Genomic DNA, 23749 nt, shown 5'->3' with positions numbered 1-23749 from the left:
GAGTATAATAGCGCCGTAGGCGACTTTTTTACTATTAAAGTGTTTATCTCACTTATCTGGTCAACCGGATACGCCGGGCCCCCAGGCTAGAGCCCTGTCAGCCCTCCCCAGCCATGACCTACACCACTCCGAAATTCGGGTGGATACCGAGAATTTTTTCATAGTGACAGCAAAAACCCGACATTAGTGTTTCGAAATTTTTGTAAAAAGGGTGCTGGAGAATTACAAATCATTTTTTGCCGTGTTTTTATTTGTCTAAGCCCAAGGTATAGTTTATTGGCTTTCAATTTCAATGTTTAAAATCATTCTGATAATTTTCATGTTTGGGGGTTGCCAGGGCCCCTTGCCCCCCTGGGTGCGCCACTGATCGGATACGTGAATCCTTTTTGTGAAATCGCTTCTAAGGGCGCAGGTTTGCTATCCATGGCAAAGGCTATTTATTTTCCACGATTTGGATTTAGTTTTCAGTATTTTAAACTTCAAAAACCGAACCGTGTTTGTTGCTGACAGTATCTATGGGATTCAAATGCCAGTTCAAGTGATATTATCGTAAAACATATAATATTTAAACAAGAACACAAATATTTGTTTATCTAATCATATATACTTACCTACTAACCTAACTTATTGGCAGATAATAATTCGCACACTTGAGCATGTTTCATATTATTATTATAAAGATGACCTTTGCCAAGGAAAAAAAATGCTTTACATCTCTACCTACTCCAGTGATTCCCAATATTTTTGTTTGGCGGAACCATTGAGACATTTTTTTAAATCTAGCGGAACCCCTACTTGTCTGAAACATGATACGATCCAGGGTGATAAATTAAAATAAAGATACTCACAAGACAATAAAAAGAACTTTTTATATACTTACCACATTTTTAAATTTTCTGTTGAATCGTATAAACTTGACAATTCTATGTATTAATAATTTAGGACAAATAAGGCAATTGTCAACAAATCATTTTTTTACTATTTTGCAACAAATAAACAAACAAACAAACAAATATAGAATACTGAAATGTCATTTTGATTTCAATAGTAACGCACGTATATATTAATAATTTAGTTGCTAGGACCCCAGACCCCTAGCAACCAATAATAGTGGATTGGATTATGGATTTCTTCCGAAATAATTTTTCATACAAAACAGAATTAACTGAAAATTAATTCAATTCTACTTAAAGATGGCTAAAAGTATTAAAAGAATGCATTGGCATCGTGTTCTGATATATTCTAAAAGTTTAAAATGTCTAACTAGTCGGGAAGTTAGTTAAAAATCGATTGCAAGATTTGTACTGGATAAACAACCACCGGACAAACAAGAATACGAGCTAATAAAAACGTTGTAAAATGGCTCGTTGTCGACTATAAGCAGACCCTATAATTTTAGTCTCAAATATTATCTTAATTCATTACCGATTGATATTTCTATGTCGTTTTAAATAAATATAATATGCATAGAAAATCTTTAAAATTGTGATTAAAACTTCTAGAAACATTCACAGGACATTAATAATAAAGTTAGCACAGCATGAAAATTTGTATTATTCGTTAACCCACCACAAACAATAATATTAATAGGTACCTACCAGTAGCGAAGGGTGGAGGTAGGCCATTAAGATCCACCATAAATAGTGCACATTAAACTTTGTTAGTCATACATATTTGTTTTTATTGAACTATGACTACAATTTACAGATGGTGGTAGATAGTTTTCAAAAATCAATTAAACCGTGCCTCACCAAACCATAATAGATAATATTCAATGACCGATACGACAAAATTGTGCACACTTTTTCATTCATAATTATTTGTTTTCGTTGGATTAAAAATACATATTACGCATATTGTTGTTTCATTTTTTATATTATATTTTCTAGATAGACGAGTATCTTTTGACTATTATAATATATTATAGCTTGGTTTTCGTAGGGTTTAATTGAATTTTAAAAACTAACCAACACCATCTGTAAATTGTAGTCTTATTTCAATTAAAACTAATACGTATGACTGACAAAGTTAAATGATCACTATGTATGGTAGATCTTAACAGTCTACCTCCACCCTTCGCCACTGGTACCTACGTATTAAAAATATATTATAACAGTTTTTAATACAGCTGAATTCCTTCCAAAAATTTTCTTCCCGAGTAGAATTCGCTCTAGTTCAATATTAACAAAAGGTTCAAATAGACTATATGACGATCGGGCACATATATGCTAAGAGCGTTTTAGTGTCTATGATCAAATCTATGCCATTCCAACATTTATACATACATATTGTATGACAGCTATGACATCGTATTTACACTCTGTGACACCCTATGACACAGGACGCCAACATAAGAAACGGGTTTTTCGACATATATATGACCAATCGTCATAGAGTGTATTTGAAGCATATGATGCGATATTTAAACCTAAACAAGCTCAACTTTCTAATACTCACTACATTGCTTAAAATGCAGGCCACGTGCTTACTTTTAGCCTATTAGCAAAAAGGGTGAGATGTTTAGTACTGATACCAAATAATATTTATTATATTATCATAATGCCTAAATCCCCCATCAAAAATCCTCCAATCGACAGAGTTGGGAATATACTGATATTATTGTAACTGTAAATGAGTCAAAGCTAGACCAGGATACACGCACAGCTAAACAAAGAAAAAGAAAGTTACCGTTATCTGTTTCTGTTTCTGGGCGAACGAAGGGTCGAGGGCAGGTACGGCCAGTCGGTTCCCACCCTTGAGTCTTGAACATCGCCTCTAAATACGATTTGCTACCTAACTTTTTTGCGCCGAGTCGTGCGTTTACAAAAAATGTTGTTAATAATTAATTGTTACTTGTCAAGCGAAATATACTTACGTAACGTAATGTCCCTGAATCAGTGTTTTTAATAAGTGAAAAGTATAAATCAAAACCCTACGTAAACCCATACCTATCAGTACATACCTTTTGGGTGAGGTTTATCAATTTCTCGGGGAGCCTCTGACAAATCGCGCGCAACCTCGGTTGGGAATCACTTGCCAACTTACGCAAATTCCCCGTGTTAATTGATTTGAACAATATTATACCTACACGCTTACTATTTTGTAAAATATTTAACTACATAGACTTAAAATAAGCATGTTTATCAATATCGGGGAATCACCAACAAAATCGTGTTTATTACTGAATACAGGTCAATAACATTATTATTCAAAATAATCATTAGAAATGTCCAACGTAAGCTCGTGTGCATGGCAAACAGTGTTGCCAAGTGCCAATGATAAAAACGTGCCAGACGGGGTACGAAAACAAGCTATTTGGCAGGAAAAAAACGCTAGATTTTGTGAAAATAAAATTGCAAATAAATTTACTCATTCTACCGAGAACGAAGTCAATATCGATACACTGTGTAAAAACCACACATTTTAACAGAAATATATTTCAAAATTTACAATAAATACCTATATTGTGTCAACGGCGTTCAAGTTTCGTTTCATGTTTAAAGACGAGAGCTCTTTTCTTATAGGACAGACATGGATAATTAAAGAACATACTTAATTGAGTTAGAATTTACTTGGTAGAATTCCATTTTACAAGAAATGAAAATATAAATAAGTAATATAAAATTCTACAGGTTTTTTGAAAAAGGTTTTGTCGATAGCTATTGAGATATCCCGAGTTCCGGTCTAGCTCAGATTGGTGTCGAACTCAGGATTCACAAAAATTAATTAAATAAAAATCCTTGTTTTCTTTGGTAAGCATGTGGCTTTGTATTTTTATTGATTATTTTTTTTTTACAAGAAAGAAACTTATGTTAAACAGTGACATAGATATTTATTATTATCGTTTCTATATTTCCTTAATTAACTATATCATAATATCACTTATATTCTAGTTATTAATGGCCGACATTAGTTTTATTTTTGGCGCGCGAGTTCGCGAACCCAATTTGCGTCCGCCCGCCACTCGTATTTTTTTCCGACTGTCTTTAAATAAAAGAAAAAAATCTCACTTGACAAGTTAGTGAGTGGTACAGTCGCTACAAAAGAAATTACATGCTAGCTCTCTTTTACTCTTGCATCTTTTACGCCCATCTCTTTCAAACTCATAAAACAAAATCTTAGGTACATATAATTACAAACTATTCCTTTTTTATCCAGACCAGTGTTGCTATGTCTACTGAAATTTCAGTAGATCAACTGATATTTTTTGCCAATATACTGAATTTTTGATTTTTTTCGAAATTCAAGAAATCTACTGATATTTGTGTTTGCTCCATAATTGTAAATTAACTGATGATTCTTTTAATAATAAACTTGAAATGATTTACGCATGACCTTTTTTGATGTTATACACTTCTAAATTGACATAAAAAGCATTGTAACTCTACCCAAGAGCGCCATTTTACCCATTAATATCATCATTGTTTACAATAAATTAATATTATTAGTTATTGTTATTCTTATTAGTTTTAAATCATATCTAATAAACCACATTTTTCAAAATCTACTGATATTTTATGAAATCTACTGAATTTTTTGTCAAAATCTACTGAAATTTTAAATTTTGACCTTGCAACACTGATCCAGACAGCCAAGTGATACGTCATAAGCCTTTAATATTGCTTCTGCTATCAAGCTGCACGCTTAGGCCTACAAAACTTTATTCCGGCTCCCCATTAAAGACGGGAAGTCCAGGAGTATGTCACTATTTCGGTTGTAACACCATTGTAAAGACTAAGGTTTTTTAATGGTGTTACAACCGAAATAGCTATCAACAAAACCTTTTTTTTAAAAACCTGTAGAATTTAATATTATTTATATTTTCATTTCTTGTAAAGAACATACCTTTAGATGAATAATTGTTAAATTATTATTTTATATACGCGGAGATTCGGAATAATATACGAAAACATTAATGCATGAAATTGTTTCACCGTGTTTTATTTCTCTCTAGAATAGGTACCGACCTACCTGCATTAAGTATCCGATAGTCAGAAATTTGATGCGCATGAAAATAAATAAACTAAATAGGTATCTAGCTTTTTTCAACACACCTAAAGCTGTTAGACGCATCAACAAACGCTAGTAAAAACGCCACAAGCCAGATGCGTTTTTTCCAAGCTAGATGCCTTAAATGTAACACTCGGTACTTTTGCTTGACAAAGCTCGCCATGTGAGCGAAATACATGTCGTAAAGCAAACTGTAGGTATACATGGTGAATAATCCCATGTAATAAACTCAATTTATTAATTAGCATTCCACCAAGTAACCGCTGAATTTTTGAAAAGATTTCAATAAACCATTTTATTGGCATGTTAGTCACAGTTTTGGTAATTTATTAGCATTCCATTCTAATTTATACATAGCTTTTGATGAAATCAGGAAATAATTTAATATGTTAGTAGATGAATACACGGTACAATTTTTGACACTACACATGGCCGCATTTTAACGCTGCTTAAGGACTGCACTTTGCCTCGGGACGTCACTGTACTGTCGAACAAGAACTTCTTGTCCACGTGTTAAAACTGTGAACTAACAAGCCCCCTCCCCCGCGTAGTTAATCGCACTTCCGTTTTCAAATGAGGAACGCCCCCAAATTTATAATTTCATTTTACGGCTTCGTGGTGTACTATCTATTTACATAATTTGATGCTTTTTATGCTCTTAGAATGCTACGCAACGATATATCGTTGTTTTTGATAATGGCCAGAAATGCTTACAACGATCGTCGTTTTGCTTTTCATGCCTGAAATGTTAAGTTGATTTGGGAACATACTACTGCACCAGTGGTATGAAACATTGTTTTACCATCTATTTAGTTGTATTGTTGTGTAATATAACCCGATTCATATATGTTTTGTGACTGGGTAGGCTTAGAACTTATAACTATTGTATTTCTTTCATTGCATCACCCTTTTTATAATAAAAACAATAATTCGAAATAAAAATTACAGCTTACAATGTAAAAATTTGTTTACAGTCAAATTCTTGGCGGAAGGACAATGTTTTATTTTATTTTATCCATTTGAAACAATGGGAAAGTCTTTTATTCAACTCAGTGTTTAAAGTAAAGTGGATTTGTGCTATATAAAAACAGTTTCATTTAAGTATAAAAAATAATGAAATAAAATCATTTGCAATACATATTTTAAATGTTCCGATAAACAAACACCATAAAGACCTTTTTCACAAATCACGCATATTTTACGCGATCTTTTAACGAGGTCACCATGCAAAAGAATTCTTTTCGGCCGGGTAGTTTCCTAATTTCACTACTTTGTATTATCCCTCGTGTGGGATAACCGATTGTTTCCAATAACTGGTAAAAATCAAAACTCCGTTCGCGGATCGTGCATTTCGCTCGCTCTCGCGATCGCCCATATGATAGAGCGAGAAAGAGATATGTCAATTACTTTTAACAGTACGCGCAGCGCGGGATATCTAATTGTCTCATTATCTATTCAAAACGATAAATTAATTACGAAACGTGTTTTCATAATATTTCAATTTCGCAGAATCAATTAGAGTGGTAAGGTGTCTAAAAATAATACAATACTTTCATTTATCGACAATTATTGGTAGCAATCCTCGCCCTGATTTAAAAAAAACACCGTAGCAGCCAAATATGTCTAAAACGATCAGGAGTGATGTAAGAATTATTATTAGTAAACTTATGGTTTATTGCCGAATGAAAAGAAAGCCGATAAAAAGAGAGCCGACAAATTATTTAAACACGTGTTGCCGCCATGACAGGTACCTCACTGAGAAGTCTTCTATATATGTGACTACAGCGACGTCCTGTTATTGAAGAGATCTTCTAGTCGGACAATAGTTCTTGGTTGTTCATTTCCCGTCAAGTCTTCCATAACATCCATCAGGCCAGACAGTCGGCGTAAATAAATTGTCCTTAATGGTCGAATGCATATAATACTTAAATTACCTTTTACAACGTTTAACATTATGCTGGCCAAATCAGTGAAAATCTGCGAAAAACTAACGATGTTGATATATTAATATTTTGTAATTGTGATCTTTGTCGTCACAATCACAAAATAAAAGGGAGTTTCTAGATAGGATAGAATAGAATAAAGTATAGTTAAATAGCAAGAGAGCATAAGACACAAGAGAAACAAAAGGAAGGGCCGTGAGTTACCTGATCTTTTTCAAGCCGACCAATAATTACTTCTGCAACCTCGCAACTGACAACTGTAAAATTTAATTAGAAAACAAGAAGGATTACACGGCTGAAGGCACGTGCAATCTATGATTTAAGATGTACATAATAAAGTCCTGGGCGCCACACGATCTTGAGACCGTGAAAGATTATAATTATTTAATCCTTTCTATGCCGCAATTAGTTAATTGATAGTAATTAACATAAGAGTTGGTGTAATTAGGGCGTCCAAAGACGCTTTGGGCACTTAACCGGTTAGCAGTGTGGAATAAAGTGGGATCAATAAATAAAAGAGCAATTTATATACTTGACAGAAACTATATTATAGCAAAAGCAAGAAATTAGAAATACATTAAAAGGTTATTAAGCGGCTCGATATTGAAATTTTGAAATACTAAAATAAATGCAAGCAGCTAAGTTTGAAAAGAAACATTGGGAGAGTGGTGAATCAAATAATAGATTTAAAATACCAAACTGGAACGATCAGAGGCTTCAAACACTGCGGCTGCATCGTGCTCCGTTAAGTGACGTCCATTATAAATGTTGGGTAAAACTCAAGCGGAGCACGACTATACTAGACGACGGTCAGAATCAAAAAGCCAAGTTGCTTGTTTCACACCTCGCGACGTCCGTTGCGGAAGGAAATTCCATCAGCGACATCTGTCAAATCGCGTACGCTCCATCGACGTGACCATGGATAATCGTCGGGGTTGCCCGCGGTATGAAAGTTAGTTATGTTCAAAATGAACATAACAATGTGTTTATAACATTAACATCTTAGTTAAGCTAACTCAGTGCTAGAAATGGAAATGTTTACGAACCGGAGCGCTCGACAGTTTTCTGAAGATATTTACATATCTATCAAATTTTATGTGTATTTCATAAAAATAAGTGTGTTCGATTTTCTATTAAGTATTATTATATTTATTATTATTTATTAAGTATATTTCTATTAAGTAAGTAAATTTTTTTTCCACGAGACGGAGCGATAATTTTACCGATTTAACGAACAGGAACGGCGCTCCGGTGCGCTCCGGTCCATTTCGAGCCCTGGCCGCTAACTTAACGGCGATAACTCTGTATTTGACTATAAATCTTTTCAAGAGGCACGCGTTATTTGAATATACAACATGAACAAAAGATAAGTAGGTAATATTATCCTTCTTTTTTCAGAATGTCGGAGTCAGCTGTCCGCTTTTAAGCGACACTCTCAATCGATACAAAAGAATTATATCACGGCTGAACAGGGTCTATAAGAACGGGGCCTATGGAAGGTCACAAGCCAAATATAAACAGAGATTGAGCAAGCCGAAGGCGAAGCCTGTATCTTCGAGGGATGTCATGGACATCCTCACTGTTAACCTGACGGAGCCATGTGAGCTTTGGCCACTATTCGGAATGGATGAGCAGTGTAAGAAAATGTATTACTTCAATACTTGTCAATCATTCTTTTTGCATATGTTATATATTATTATTATAAGTAACCGACGTCACGGATCACTCCAAATTTTTTTGTTTGTAACTTACTTGAACTTAAGGGGGGACATGCTCGTCGAAGGTCAAATTTGAGTTTTTATTGTATTTTCAAACCATGATCCTGGACACTCCTTAAACGTTGTAGATAATCTATTTATATAATTTTGAAGCCTTATTATCTTTTATAGTTATTTTAAACATTTGATGACTGCATAAAGTATTTTTGTTACATAAAATAGTATTCTTTTAAACCTCTCGCTCTAATGTTTTAGAATATAGTCATATTTCGGTACATAACTGTGCAGTGGTGTTAAGATTTTTTACATTTATTAATTTTTAAACGCATTTATAAAACCATTAGTATAATTTATTACGAGATAATTTTTGTAAAATATTCACGATAAAAAATTATATTGATAATCTCTGTGATCCCAAATTTGACAAGAATTAGGCATTTTACTATTCAAAAAATCGGCAAGATTAACACATTTGAAGATGATTCTAAAGATATTTATTATAAGCTATGTCTTTGACAATTCAAAGTGTGATAAACATCTTAGGAATAAGGATTTTTTTATAATAATTATTGACCTAAGAATAAGGTAGTATTTTTTTGAAATACGCCATTTCTTTTGTCATTCCCTAGTAGTTAAGCTACAACATACGGCCGTAGCCATAAGTTGACAAACTATAATTAAAGTAGGGAGTAAAATGATATTGACGCGCGTGTTTGAACATGTACCTAATCGATTTTTTTTTTATTTTTTTTTTATACGGTACATGTTCAAACACGCGCGTCAATATCATTTTACTCCCTACTTTAATTATAGTTTGTCAACTTATGGCTACGGCCGTATGTTGTAGCTTAACCACTGGGGAATGACAAAAAAAATGGCGTATTTCAAAAAAACACTACCTTATTCTTAGGTCAATAATTATTATAAAGCAATCATTATTCATAAGATGTTTATTACACTTGAATGGTCAAAGACATAGTTTATAATAAATATCTTTAGAATCATCTTCAAATGTGTTAATCTTGCCGATTTTTTGAATAATAAAATGCCTAATTCTTGTCAAATTTGGGATCACAGAGATTATCAATATAATTTTTTATCGTGAATATTTTACAAAAATTATCTCGTAATAAATAATACAATGGTTTTATAAATGCGTTTAAAAATTAATAAACGTAAAAAATCTTAACACCACTGCACAGTTATGTACCGAAATATGACTATATTCTAAAACATTAGAGCGAGAGGTTTAAAAGAATACTATTTTATGTAACAAAAATACTTTATGCAGTCATCAAATATTTAAAATAACTATAAAGGATAATAAGGCTTCAAAATTATATAAATAGATTATCTACAACGTTTAAGGAGTGTCCAGGATCATGGTTTGAAAATACAATAAAAACTCAATTTTGACCTACGACGAGCACGTGGGCCGTTATATTTTATTCAATTTTGATTTATTCGTTGAATAACAATATAGTTAGCTAATTAAAAACACATGTACTAGGTAGAATTAAAGAAAATGTGTAACTACATAAAAGTAAAGCGAAACCAATTTTATTATTGATGCATTAATTAAATGTAGTTCACATCTTTCTTTGCCTCCAACAATCAGTAAAAAATACATGAAATAGCTTCAAAATCAGTTTAATAAAATGATTCCTTTATATACTGTGGAGATTTTCATGGTTGTTTATTACTGTAATAGATTTTTGGGTTACCACATTGTGTTCTTGCTTCTTCTTCCCTCGACGTTTCGGGGTCGATATCAACCAATCGCGAATAGTCGAGGTAGGCTGTTAAGATCCGCCATAACTAGTGCACACAAAACGTTGTGAGTCAATCAGTCCTATTTGTTTTCATTGGATTAAGATTACAATGTGTAGATAGTATTTGTTAGTTTTTAAAATTTAACTAAACCCTGCCTAATCCAAGCCATATTAGTAATAGTGGTTATGGTTTGGTTTAGGCAGGGTTAAATTGATTTTTAAAAACTAACCAGCACCATCAGCAAATTGTATTATTAGTTCAATGAAAACAAATAAGTATGACTGACAAAGTTTAGTGTGCACTATTTATGTCGAATCTTAACAGCCTACCTCCACCCTTCGCCATTGAGTCATATATATAAATAATTAAAACTGTTCAATGTTTGGATGGTTGGATGGACCTTCTGATCACAAATCATGTCACAAAATAGATGAAGCAAATACTTTTAGAAAAAAAGATGTTTCATGTTTGTATAATATGTACATAATATTATTATGTATGTACCTAATGGACCTAATAGGTTGAGCAAGTGGCTGACATCCATTTCTCGTAAAAAAACAAAAATCTGTCAATACAAACCTCCACTCTGTGGAGGCCCATATGATCCTATCAGGATCGGACATGGTCGAAAAAAAAATAAAAAAAAATAAACAATAATTATTAAAGAACAATGTTTTGTTTTACAGATTCCCTAAAAATCATCAGACCATCACGAGACAACTCCAAGGTGTTACAAAGTAAATCGATATGGGGAATAATGAGGGGTCTTGAATCATTTGTCCACCTGCTTTACTTTGATAGAGAATCAAGGGTAAGTTAAACCGTATAATATTATAATATACTACCAGAGCCAGCTAGCGGTCGACAGTCTGTCTTGCTAGGTCCTGCCGACGGGTTGACGGTGTTGGATATTAATATAATTGTGAAGTATGCATAGACGGCGCCATAGTTTTCCCTTCGGGATGTCTTTTCATTCGCCTCAGACAGTTTGACATTTCGCTGATCTGCAAGTCGTCACTGCCAATATAAATTTGGGTTCATATGCGTAGTCTATTCTGGAGTCTGGCCTTCACAATATCGTCTGACACCACTTCAGACTGATATGCCTAGCAGAACAGCTGGCAATCGCCGATTGCTACCACTGACATTTTAATAAAATATACCTAATATGTTTATATATTGCAGTAGTAGTAAATAATATTTTTCTATCTATTAAATATCTAAAATGATGTATGGTTTAAAAACACAATAATTTGAAATATTTTATAGACAGATGCGTATTATGGCTTGGTTTTCCCAGTTGAATTTTAAAAACTAACCAACACCATCTGTAAATTATAGTCTTAGTTCAATATAAACAAATACGTATAACTGACAAAGTTTAGTCTGTACTATCTATGGTGGATCCACCCTACCTCCACCCATAGCCACTGCAGGATAGACTTATTTTTCATGCATTTAGATTATTGCGTTATAATACGTTTTATTTATTCAATGGGGGAAGATCCCATTAGATTGAAAAAATGTAAAAACTATTTCTCATAATAAGTCTTGGCATAAGTCTTAACACCGCGACTGGCGCGTTTGGAGTAATTGTCCTTTAAAAAATATACTTAACGTGTTATTTAAGGCGAATTCTTTGCCTCAATTTACGATCAAATGTGACTTCAACGCCATCTAAAGGCATCTACAGGCATCTACCATGAATTTCTAAAAATGTGTTACTAAAAACTTTCGTCGATCGCAACCAGATGGCAATAAAATATAAAATAAAATATTGTGTGTCGCCACATATTAAAAATCATAAGCTTGATAAAAATGCATTTAAATTTATTATATATTTACTTACCTATGTAAAAATATTTACAATTCATATTTCCCCATAAAATATTTACAATTCTAACATGTCTTATTTGATTTGATTTAAAGTGTTTATGATTTTTACATTTTGTTTACCGTAGTTTTTTTTACAGTGGCAATACAAGGGTATCCTGTCCAGTCAATGAACCAGATTTTTTTACGTTGTCAATACGAATTAATATAAATATTTTTCTACAGTAAAATTCATTTATAGTAGTAAATGAACATTTAAGTACAAATGTTTATAAGATTGAGTTTAATCTTGTACAATTGACAATTACATCGAATTTCTACTAGAGGTGGAATAAAAGAATGATATGAAATGAATAGCAAAACAAATGCCATTCGAATTATTATTAAACAAAATAAGGAATATACAGTTGTACTTGGTTATTACTAGGAAGGTTGGACCGGCTGAATGTGCTCGTTATAAGCGGTACTCGTTATATCAGAGAATAGGTATTTTTATTGTCGGCGAAAACAACAATTAGACACTTAACTAGTGTCATAAACGTAATCTGTCCCCGGCGGCATCCTGTCCGAACGGATTTTATTGCTTAGGGTCGAAATGTCTTTAAACGATCAACACATTACCAGTATTTTAGCTCGGTATATCCGATAAGTATCTCGTTATAGCAGTGAATAAAAATGTACGGAGAAAATCATATACCAAATGTCAACGACTGTTTCCTCATTACATCCGAGATCTCGCTATGTCCGAGATTGTAATAACCGAGTTCGACTGTAGTTATAATTATGACAATGTCGATATTATATAGACATCCCAATTCATTTCGTTTCAACCATGTCCGATCCTAATGGGTTCATATGGGCCTCCACAGAGTGGACGGTTTGTATTAACTAACTAACTATATCTGAGATAAGAATAAAGTAAGACACGCAACGAATTGAATAAAAAAGAAGTTGGAGGTAAGAAAAAACGTAAATAAACATGCGAACAAATCTTGATAAGCAAACCCAAGGACAATATAAGTGACAAATTAAAAAAAAATTGTAAAACGTAAGAAAAAAATTTAGAATTTGAAGTAAGTGCACCACTGATTACATAATATTCTAAGAAAAAGACAGAACGTTATTTCTTTGAAAAAATCTAATGTCGATTTTAAAGAACAGTGCAAGATAAAATAAAAGATAGTTTTATTTATTTTACCTATAAATGTGTAAGTGAAATGGATTTGGAGACATAAAAAGAAACCTTATTGGCCCAGTGGTTTCTAGGTGTGGACTTTTGTAATTCCCTGAAGATCTCGAATAAATAATTAAAAATTATCAACACCTATACCATATTCTTAGGCATCTACTATGATTGAAAAGTAGATCTTAATTTTTTGTATTTATGATTGCTTCATAAAAAAACAATATTTACGACTTTATGATGTAGCAGATAAATGAGCAACTAAATAGTGATCCAAATATTATGAAAAGTTCAACTATCAAAGCATCACGGCATAAAATTAGTAATACCACGGTTATACACAATTTATTGTACCTACCTATTGTTATAATTTTCTTAGTTCATTTAATCGTTTTTAATTTAATTTATTTTCAAATTCACCTCTTATGTGTTCATTCACTGAATTGTTTACCCTATATTTTATGGAGACTAATAATAACTTCTATTTTCTACATACTAAATTATCAACCTCCACTTTTTGACAGGACGGCATACAGTTATATATGCACGTAGATAATAATTTTAAGGCCGTAGACAGGAATGAACGTTTGATGGCCCAAATATAATACAATAGTATGTATGTAATTAAAGTTAGGGTACAGGTCGGTTATCCTGGATACAGCGGCAAAGACATTTTGAAAATAGCCTATATACTGGATTATTTGTAAGGATTACCTAATCTAACTTAAACTAACCCAAACTAACAAATAATCCAGTATATCGGCTATTTTCAAAATGTGTTTGCCGCTGTATCCAGGATAAACATATAGAACAAAAGTTAGTGAAGTGGAAGTTTGTCGAGGCTGTTTTGATCGGGTTAATTTGTCTTTGAATAATATTGTGACTAGAAATTTTAACAATTCTTATTATTTTTAACATTGTATATTGTTCATAATTTTCGCGACTACCACGTGAATAGACGATTTTTTTTTACTTATAACATTTTAAACACTTAACATTTATATGGATAAATTGTACAGTTACTAGACAAAGATTAAATTTGATGTGTGTCAGAAGTATCTTAGGCATTTTCGCTCGTATGATTTCTTTATATTATTATGAAACTATATTTATTTTAAAATCGCTTTATAAAAGGTAGGTACGTCAAAACAGTAATAAATATCTGAAATAATTACACAACACTATTTCAGAAAGTGGAGGTTGATATATGTAGTCCATTGACATATGCTCCAATATCGCAAACAAAAATTATTGACAGCAGAATTAACACAGTTTTTGTCTTCGTACCTGGCGAACCTTTATTTTCAATGTATGTGTGTGTGTATGTATTTTTTAATCTATGCAAGTACTGTTTCAAAAATAGTTCGATTTATTTCCGCGTTAGCAGCATATGTCGATAAAGTCTTGTCAAATATTCATTTTATTTACAATCGATTCGTTAATATACAAAAATACAAGATTAAATTTAAATAACTAGCCTAAAAATTATTAAATAATATTTTTAATAGAAACGCTAATCGTTTTTTGCGATAAATTACGTCTGAACCGAGATGTTTCGATTTTAATTGCATGCTTTCTAACCTCCAAATCGATGTTTTTTAAATTTGAAAAAAAAGATATAAGGATATAATAAATTCCAATTAACGTTTAGCGTTTCCCTAGGTAATAGATTTACGTACATTTTTATCGTAATTTTGATAATAAATCTTATGTCATTCATTCTTACCACCCGATAGAAATGTACCGAATTTGACACGTATTTTTGGTATATAGAACTCCACGATACATCTTAATTTTTTATTTTATTTTTCTCATTACTTTTGAATATATATTTACCGATTAATAAACTTTTCTAGCTATTTTTCGATATCAACTTTACCTAGAGACATCACCTTAACTGTGGTAATTAAATGTAATTAGAACTTCAGCGGCGATTGTGTATACTAATGAATAAATTCCAACATGCTAAAATAATTATTTAACAAATTATCTCTGTGGGGAAATAATAAAATAATTATACATGTATATAATAATATATATCATGTACAAAAATGGAAAAAGTAGCAGATACTTACTTATTGTACCTAATTGTGTCGTAAAAAGGTCATAATCGACTATATTTGACTATAAGTATATATTTCACTGAACTGATAAAAAATAAAATAGCAAACAACATGCATAATGTCATTATTAAAAGAAACATTATTGCAATTTAATTTTTATTGAGTATTAATAGATACTAATTATATAAAAGAAGAAGAAAGGTTACTGTAGTTTTATATATAATTATTATGTAAAAATAATACAAAATTATTACTGAATCACGATAACTACCTATCTATTTTATATGGAAGTAACATATTACTCGTAAGTATGAAATTATTCAATTTATTGATAGCAGTATTAAAATTATCTTCATCTTACAATAAATGTCTTGATTAAAATTGATTATTTACGGTTGCTAATAGAAATGTCACATTTTTTCGATTATTCCTGCAAATTCTAAATTTGAATTCTGACACGTCAAATAAACTTGTCATAGGCGGTTCGCGAAAGAAAACAAATGACAATCATTAGTCTATTAGTTTGACAGATAAAAAACAGTGAAGTGATTTTAGATTATATTTTCGTAGTAATTAGTGAGGAAATATGCATTTATTTTTTGTTAAAACTAATAGTACACCAATGTGCCTCTTACAGATTTGAATAGTTTTGTGGAATTATCATTGTGATTTGTGAAATATCGATTATATAGAAAGTATTAAGCGAGATTATAATAAATTTGCGGTAGACGGACAGCAAGACGCGAAAATGTATGGTGACGGCTATAAAACGCGATTTAAAAATGGATTTATCTGTGATTGTGTCGAGTTTTATCAGATTGTGCCGGATTCAAATGGAAGTAGATTCGGGACTCTAAAAAATGAATTGAAATAGTTTAAAAATCAACAAAATGGTATTTAAATAAAAAAAATTGGTGCGTTTTCCAAAATCTCTTAGGATAATAATATATAGGAGACTAGCTGAGCCAGCTGGCGGTGTTGGATTTTAATATAATTGTGAAGTATGCATAGATGGCGCCATAGTTTTCCCTTCGGGATAGGTTTTTTATTCACGTCAGATAGTTTGACATTTCGCTAATTTGTCATTTTTACGATTTGCAAATCGTCACTGCCAATATTAATTTGGACTCATATGCGTAGTCTATTCAGGAGTCTGGCCTTCACAATATCGTCTAACACCGCCTTAGGCTGCTACGCCTAGCAGAACAGCTGGCAATTGCCGAGTGCTACCACTGACATTTTAATTTTAATACAATATATGTGTAGGTATGTGCAGTTAAATATGCTAAATAAGTATAGGTACATCTCAATCATTCGAATATAAAGCAATATATTATGTGATTATCATAAATAGCGATCCAATATAACGTAATATTAATCTCCTTCGGGTCCCATTGAGATAATAGAAGAAGGTTAGCAGTGTAAAAAATAAATTTAAACATTATTTTGTTTCATTGTCTATAAAAAATAAATGCTTGCAGCCATAGAATAATATTTAAAAAATCAAAATTTGAATAAAAATTAACCTTAAGCGTCAATTACATTGAGCTTCTTTACGAGCTGTTTGTTGGCGAATTTATAATCTGCCTGTAAAGTCGCCCAGTGTAATCATCGAACAAGCTAACAAGCAGGTTGTAAACACTCTACCGAGAAACGTTGAAAGCCTGTCAACTTTACACGCTACACGCCGGCGTGTGGGCCTACTGCATCTGCGCAGTAGCAACCTCCCGGTAAAAAAACGAACTACGTTCTGTCAAAATAGTCGCTGGCTTGTGGCTTCTCAGCGAATGGAAAGTTTTGTGTGTAATCATCAAATTGCAGTAGCTGAATCGCCCGCTTTTAAATTCGCTCAAAATAATTGACGCTTTAAACAATATAGTTTCCCGGTGCGGGACATTCATATCGAGACAAATGTTGATAAACAATGAAGCAATACGTATTATATCTGAGAGGAATAGAACAATTCTGATAAGAATATGAATTTATAAGACCTAAAGATGTGGAATCAGCTTAAAGAGGCCTTCATCCAGCAGTGGATTGATACAGGTAATGACGATATAAATGGGTAGGTATAAAAAATCACAAATTTAAAAAATATAGCAATTTATATGACCAAGTAGAGTAGAATTAGGTTGGGATAACCTTTATCCAGCAGTGGATTGATCTTTTTTTTTTTTTTTTTTTTTTTTCTAGATGCCTTTATGGATACCTCGCATTTACTATCGAGGTTTCTTAAGGACTTTGGCACGCAAACTACTCTACTTGATGCTAGTCAAATGAAAATTGTGCCGGCTGAGAGAATATGCCTTATTGAAAACTGTTCTTCTACCCGCATCGGGTATTGCTGATTTGAATTCGGCCAGGGCCTATGATACCGCCTTGCAAAAACCCTGGAAAATTCTTAGTAGCGCAAGGCGGAGGTGATTCTGATGAATATTTTGTCGTATTCATTGGGAACTGAGGACTGCGATTTGTAGTCGAGTTTTTTCCCGTGGTAAAAGAAATGTCGCATTGGACTAATGTTCTAAGTATATACTTATCTTATCTTATATGATTGCAGTCACTGGATCTGAATCATCTTTACATGTCACCATTTATTATTTTTATTCTTTTTATTACATCAATACAGAAATTAAAAAGGGCATCTCTTCCGGCCTCGTTTGCCATGGTCCCCGGAAGGTCTCGAATGTCCGCATCTGCCATCTGTAATAAAAAGTTCAGGTTGTGCCGCTCCTTGCTAAAGATTTGACAATCTAGGAGTAAATGTAAGACGTCCTGGTCGCTTCCGTCGTCGCATGGACACTTTCCATCAGATGTTATTTTAAACCGGTGCAGGTATGCTCGCATGACTCCGTGACCTGTAAGAATCTGAGTCATCTCAAAACACAGTCCCTTATGCACCCTGACGTCTCGTGCTGCTAAAATTGAAGGTAAAAACTTTCGGGTCAACTCCCCTGTCGATGAGTTTATGTATCGTGAGTTCCATTCGTTTTTCACCATGTCTGAAATTGTAATTTTCGCGTAGCTCAGAGGAAATTTGTCATAAGCTACCGCGGTCTTGGGTTCAGAGGCACCATGCCGAGCCAATTTGTCAGCTCTTTCATTTCCTTCTATCCCGGTGTGTCCCCTTATCCACTTGAAGTGCACCTCGGGGTGGCGCCGTCTCAGTAGAGCGGACTCGCTGTGAATAGAAAAGACAATCGGATTAGTAGACAACGGATTTCCAATTGCTTGGATTGAGCTTTTGGAGTCCGAATAAATACAAATACTATGGTTTTCGGTGAGCTTTCGCTGAATTGGATCTGAGCCTGCCCACTCCAGAGCGCATCGGATGGCATAGAGTTCGGCCTGCATTACCGTACAATAGCTGGCAAGGCGGTACTTACGAGCCGCTATCTCACCGCCATTAATGTATGCCACAAACCCTGCACCAGTACCGCCATCAATTTTGCTCCCATCCGTGAAAATCGGCATGTTATTGCATTCGTTGCTTTCCAACGTTGCAGGATAAGAAACCACTTCAGAAAATAGTCTAGCCGGGTGTGGCAGCCTTCTATAGTCCACCAGTTTTGCGTAAAGCCTGTCGTCAGGCAGAAAACCTGCGAGGCCCTCCTCGCCCTTCTTAGCTCTGTAAATGAGAGCGATTTGTTTTAAACGTAAATCTAGAGGCATAAGTCCTGCTAGAGCTTGCGTTGAATTGAGCGAAGCCGTTCGGTAAGCTCTGCATATTCGTATCGCTAGTGCTCGCTGAACCGTATTGAGTTTTTTTGCTATGTTTTTCCGTTTGGCAGCTTCATGCCATATGCTGGCCGCATACGTGATCATAGGCTCAATAGCACAAGTGTAGAGAATTCGAAGAGCTTCAGAAGATACACCCCATGTGGGTTTGGCCATTCTTGCTAGTTTGAGCGAAGTCACCGCGGCTCTTTTGCAGATGCTGTCCGCATGCTTTGACCAATTTAGTTTTTCATCGATTACAACCCCTAAAAGTTTAAGATCCCTAGAAAAAGATAGAGGTTGCCCATTCATCACCAGCGAAGGCGGAGAGACGCGCCTCCTAGTAAAGAATAAGGCCTTCGTTTTCTCCGCGGAGAAAGACAGTTTGACCTTCCTTCCCCAGGCCTCGACGCTCTCCAGCACGCTGTTAGTCATGGATTCTAGAGAACCAAGTTCTTTGGATTCCATAATCAGCAATACATCATCAGCAAAGGCCTGTGCGTGTACACCTTCAGGAAACGGCATAGAGAGAAGATCGTCGAGAACTATGTTCCACAGTACAGGGCCGCAAGACGAACCTTGTATGCATCCCTATGATGTCTCTTTGGTAGCAGATGCTCCAGCATATTCGACGAAGACTTCTCGGTCGGATAGATAGTTTTTGATGAGCCTGAAAATGTTAGCGGGACAATTTTTAGATTTCAACTGTTGAAGAAGATATGGCCACCATGCGTTGTCAAACGCGCCTTTGATATCAAGAGATACCGCCACTACGAGCTGACCATCGCGGTTAGCCCCCCTGATTCTATCAATTGCTGCATGAAGCGCGTCTTCAGTACTCTTTTGAGGGGTGAAACCGTACTGGTATTCGCTGAGCAGATGTTTAGTCTGAAGTTTCCAGGAAACTTGATTAATAAATAATTTTTCGAGTACTTTACCGAACACGGGCAGCAATCCGATGGGCCGATATGACGAGACGTTAGCGTAGTCATCCTTTCCCGGTTTGGGAATGACCACCACTCTAGCTACTTTCCAGATTTTTGGAAAATGACCAATTCGCAAACAAGCATTATAAAGAGCGACAACTATGCTAGGAACAGTTAAGAATGAATTGAGACAGATATCCGCCGTGAAACTGTCGTGTCCCGGAGCTTTAGCTGGATTGAACAGCCTCATTGTTCTTTCGACCTCCTCGAGAGTGAAGTTCTCGTCGTCATCTTCCTCTGAAGGAATCGAGGCCGCATTTTGGATCAATGTCTGTTGCTCCGTTTCGTTTGCAATACTGTCGTCTGGAAAAAAATACGCAAGAAGAGCCTCTGCAGATTCGAGAGCCGAAGAGGTCATGCGACCGTTGATTGTCAGAGTTTCAGGCGGTTTGAACGCCTTACTTTTGAGCAATCTCTGAAGACTAGACCATACATTCTCTTTTCCCTGAGCCGAGCAATGGCTCTTCCAGCTTTCTAATTTCGCTTCCGCAATTGCAGTTTCATACTTATTCTTTGCGGCTTCAAAAATCTGTCGAGTGAACGGCCGTCGAACCACGCCTGAATTTCGAAATTTTGTCCTTGCTACTCTAAAAGCCGTCTTCAGTGTATCCAGTTTCGGACTCCACCATGGATTACTTTTTCTTTGAAATCCTTCGCCCGAAGAGCGCACCATCGTGCTCTCGCATGCTGACTCGTTCGCCAATGACCATTCTTTGACAATGTTTTCGAGCTCATGTGCGTCTGTGACGCTATCCAAACTATCTACAGTGATACCGCGATCCTGAATCTGGGAAATAAGTGCAAGCCCAAAATCTATCCAGTTAGCCTTGGACGTCTTAAACAAACCTGGTCGCTGTTGATTGACATTTGAAGTTTTGTTTGCAGCGTAGCTATCTGCGGCCTGTAATGAAAAAACAATCGCATTGTGGTCGGATCCCAACGCTGCATCACGACATACTCTCCAATTTTCAACTCTGGTGAGCAGAGCGTTGGAACACGCCGTAATATCAATATAGCTTTCCAGCTTACGAGTTCCTCTGATCGTTTCAAACGTTGGGACAGAACCCTCGTTTAATACGTTTAGGTCGTGCTGTGCTAAAAAATCTGACACGGCTGTGCCTCTGCTATCAGTACGTCGACTGCCCCACCAGATGCTCTTTGCGTTTACGTCGCCTCCGAGTAACAGCCTGTGACCCTTTGAAGTGTTCATTAGCCTGCTCATGCCGGTCAGCGATTCATCGATGTGCACCGATGGCGCGCAGTACAGTGATCCGACCAGTAGCGTTTCTCCTAAGTAGTCGAGTTCTACAACAGCGCAACTATATGAGCTAAACTCGGAAAGTAAAATGCAGTGGGTTAGAGATGACGTTCGACGCACAAGAATAGCTGCCTTCACTGGATACAGACTGCTCGGCTTCTGAAAAATGATACCTGAAAAAAGCGACGAACGGATTTAACCCGTGTTGCCAGTGTACGGTTCCTGGATTAAAGCCAGGTCCACGTTATTAGATTCCATATACCTGATGAAAGAGACTGTGGCAACCTCGCACCATGCAAGATTCGCTTGTGCAACTTTTAGGTGTATGGCCATTATTGGTTTCCGAAGTCAGTTGCGGAAGTAGACTTGGCTTCTTGTTGGCGGTGCAATATGCATGCGCGCGATAGAGGGCTGTGACCCGTCGGAGCCGTCAGATGGAGCCGCCTATTTTTCCGGACGCAGTTGACGCATGTCAACTTTCCCTTTTTGGGACACTCCGCAATTTTGTGGTCCCTCCCACATCCCCGACACGCAAAGGCTTCCTTGCAAGTATGAGCAGTATGCCCATACCCCAGGCATTTCGTGCAATGCACAACACTAGAGCATGGCTGCACTCGAACCCGCTGGAAACCAACGTTCAGGCCACCAACTTCCACCATCTGATGATACAAGGAGGACTCCACCTCCAGAATGTAATTGGATTTGCCCTGGATGCGACCTTTTGTTTTGAACACAACCCTGAAGGAATCGTTCGGTGACGTTCTGATGAAGGCATTTTGATAACGTAGTGCAGTTATCAATTGTTCCCCATCAAAATTTTCCTCAATACCCTTTAGGACAACCCTCGGCCTTTTTAGTGAGCTGACCGATGCGGTGAGAACCTCCGAGCCGCTGACAGCGTCCACCAGTCTCCGGGAGTCGTCCTCGCTCATGACTTTGACGATGCACTTGTTGTGAGTCGCCCTCGCCAATGACACGACAGCGATCCCTAGACCGGAGACGTCCACCGTTTCTCTGATACATTTTTCAACCTCCTCGCTTGTCTTATCTTTGTCTTTCTATCTTTGTCAGTCTTTGCTTGTCAAAATCACAGCATGACGTGAACGAACTTTCCCCGATGCAGCTGCAGTCGAAGCCGGGAACTCCAAGACAGGTGTAATCTCAGGCTTCCTAGAAGATCGTGTAGCCCCGGAAACTTCCGCAAAGGAACGCTTTGCCGGTACGGGTCTATTGGGAATGACAGTTTCGGGTCTTGCGGAACTGGCTGAATGCGGTTGTGCTGGCCGCAGCGAAATGTTGCCAGCACTACGCGAATTTTTAGGGGTAAGGATTTGCGGTGACAGTTCACTCTTCGTGTGCGCAGGTGCTTCACTAAAGATTCTTGTGACAGGTCGGCGATCAGCTGAGAGCTGCGTTGTGTGACGCTTTTCTTGATTGAGCAGATCTCTGGTCGCCTCAGCACGCGCCTTAGATTTGATGAGGGCGCTCTCAAGCTCGCGTTTTTCCAGCTCTGCAGCCTGACACGCGAGCCTGATTACGCCCAGACTATTCGATATCGACTCCTTCGCTGACCGACTGACATTTTTGAGGGCTTCCAGTTCTGCGGAAGCCTTCGTAACCTCTGTGATGATGGTCACCAAAAACGTAACTGCTGTCACGGTCACTGTTGTCAGAGACGAAGGCGTCTTTTGACAAGTGGAATTAATCGTTGAGCCCTCGGCAGATTTGGCAGGCGATTTTTTACCCATTTTAGAACAAAGATGTTACCTACTTTAACAAATTTATTTCAAATAAGCAATTGGATCAAATCAGTTTGGCAACGCTGCGATTTAGGGTAGGTAGACAGACGTTACTAAACGTTATTAGAGCACACGTTGGTAGGTACTATTAATTACTACAAGTTACTAGTATTGCTAACTCATTCCCTCAGAACATCACAGTAGCAATAATCGTCGCATACAATAATTACCACCAAACAGATATGTTTTGAAATGAAATGATCTTGGTTGATGATGATAATGACGATATTATGAATGGGTAAATATAATATTAACAATTTTGATAAATATAGCAATCGTTTAACCGCTAGTAGTAGAATCAGGTTGCGGAACCCTTCATCCAGCAGTGGATGGATCCTGGTTGATGACGATGTTGATTATGATGATGCTATGAATATGAGGCAAGGGATGGTGTGATGAGGGGTAGGTAATGAATAGAATCAGAAGGTTTGATGCGTATAAAAGTAATTCCCCAAATTTATTATCC

The 23749-nt window shown here is 35.8% G+C and overlaps 1 protein-coding gene across 1 annotated transcript in view; it reads left to right on the top strand.

The window, feature by feature from the left end:
• LOC147074588 (beta-hexosaminidase subunit beta-like) overlaps positions 1 to 23749 on the top strand; it is a 47494-nt gene that overhangs the window by 10061 nt on the left and 13684 nt on the right. Inside the window, exons 2-3 of the mRNA XM_085944078.1 lie at positions 8352 to 8589; positions 11131 to 11255. Coding sequence (XP_085800204.1) covers positions 8352 to 8589; positions 11131 to 11255 — 363 coding nt within the window. The remainder of the gene's footprint in view (positions 1 to 8351; positions 8590 to 11130; positions 11256 to 23749) is intronic.

The sequence above is a fragment of the Rhyacophila brunnea genome, unplaced genomic scaffold (genome assembly GCF_057557595.1).
Source record: "Rhyacophila brunnea isolate RB1 unplaced genomic scaffold, BYU_Rbru_1.0 scaffold_16, whole genome shotgun sequence".
NCBI lineage: Eukaryota > Metazoa > Arthropoda > Insecta > Trichoptera > Rhyacophilidae > Rhyacophila > Rhyacophila brunnea.
The sequence above is the reverse complement of the archived record's forward strand: the minus strand, read 5'-3'. Positions and strand labels throughout refer to the sequence as shown.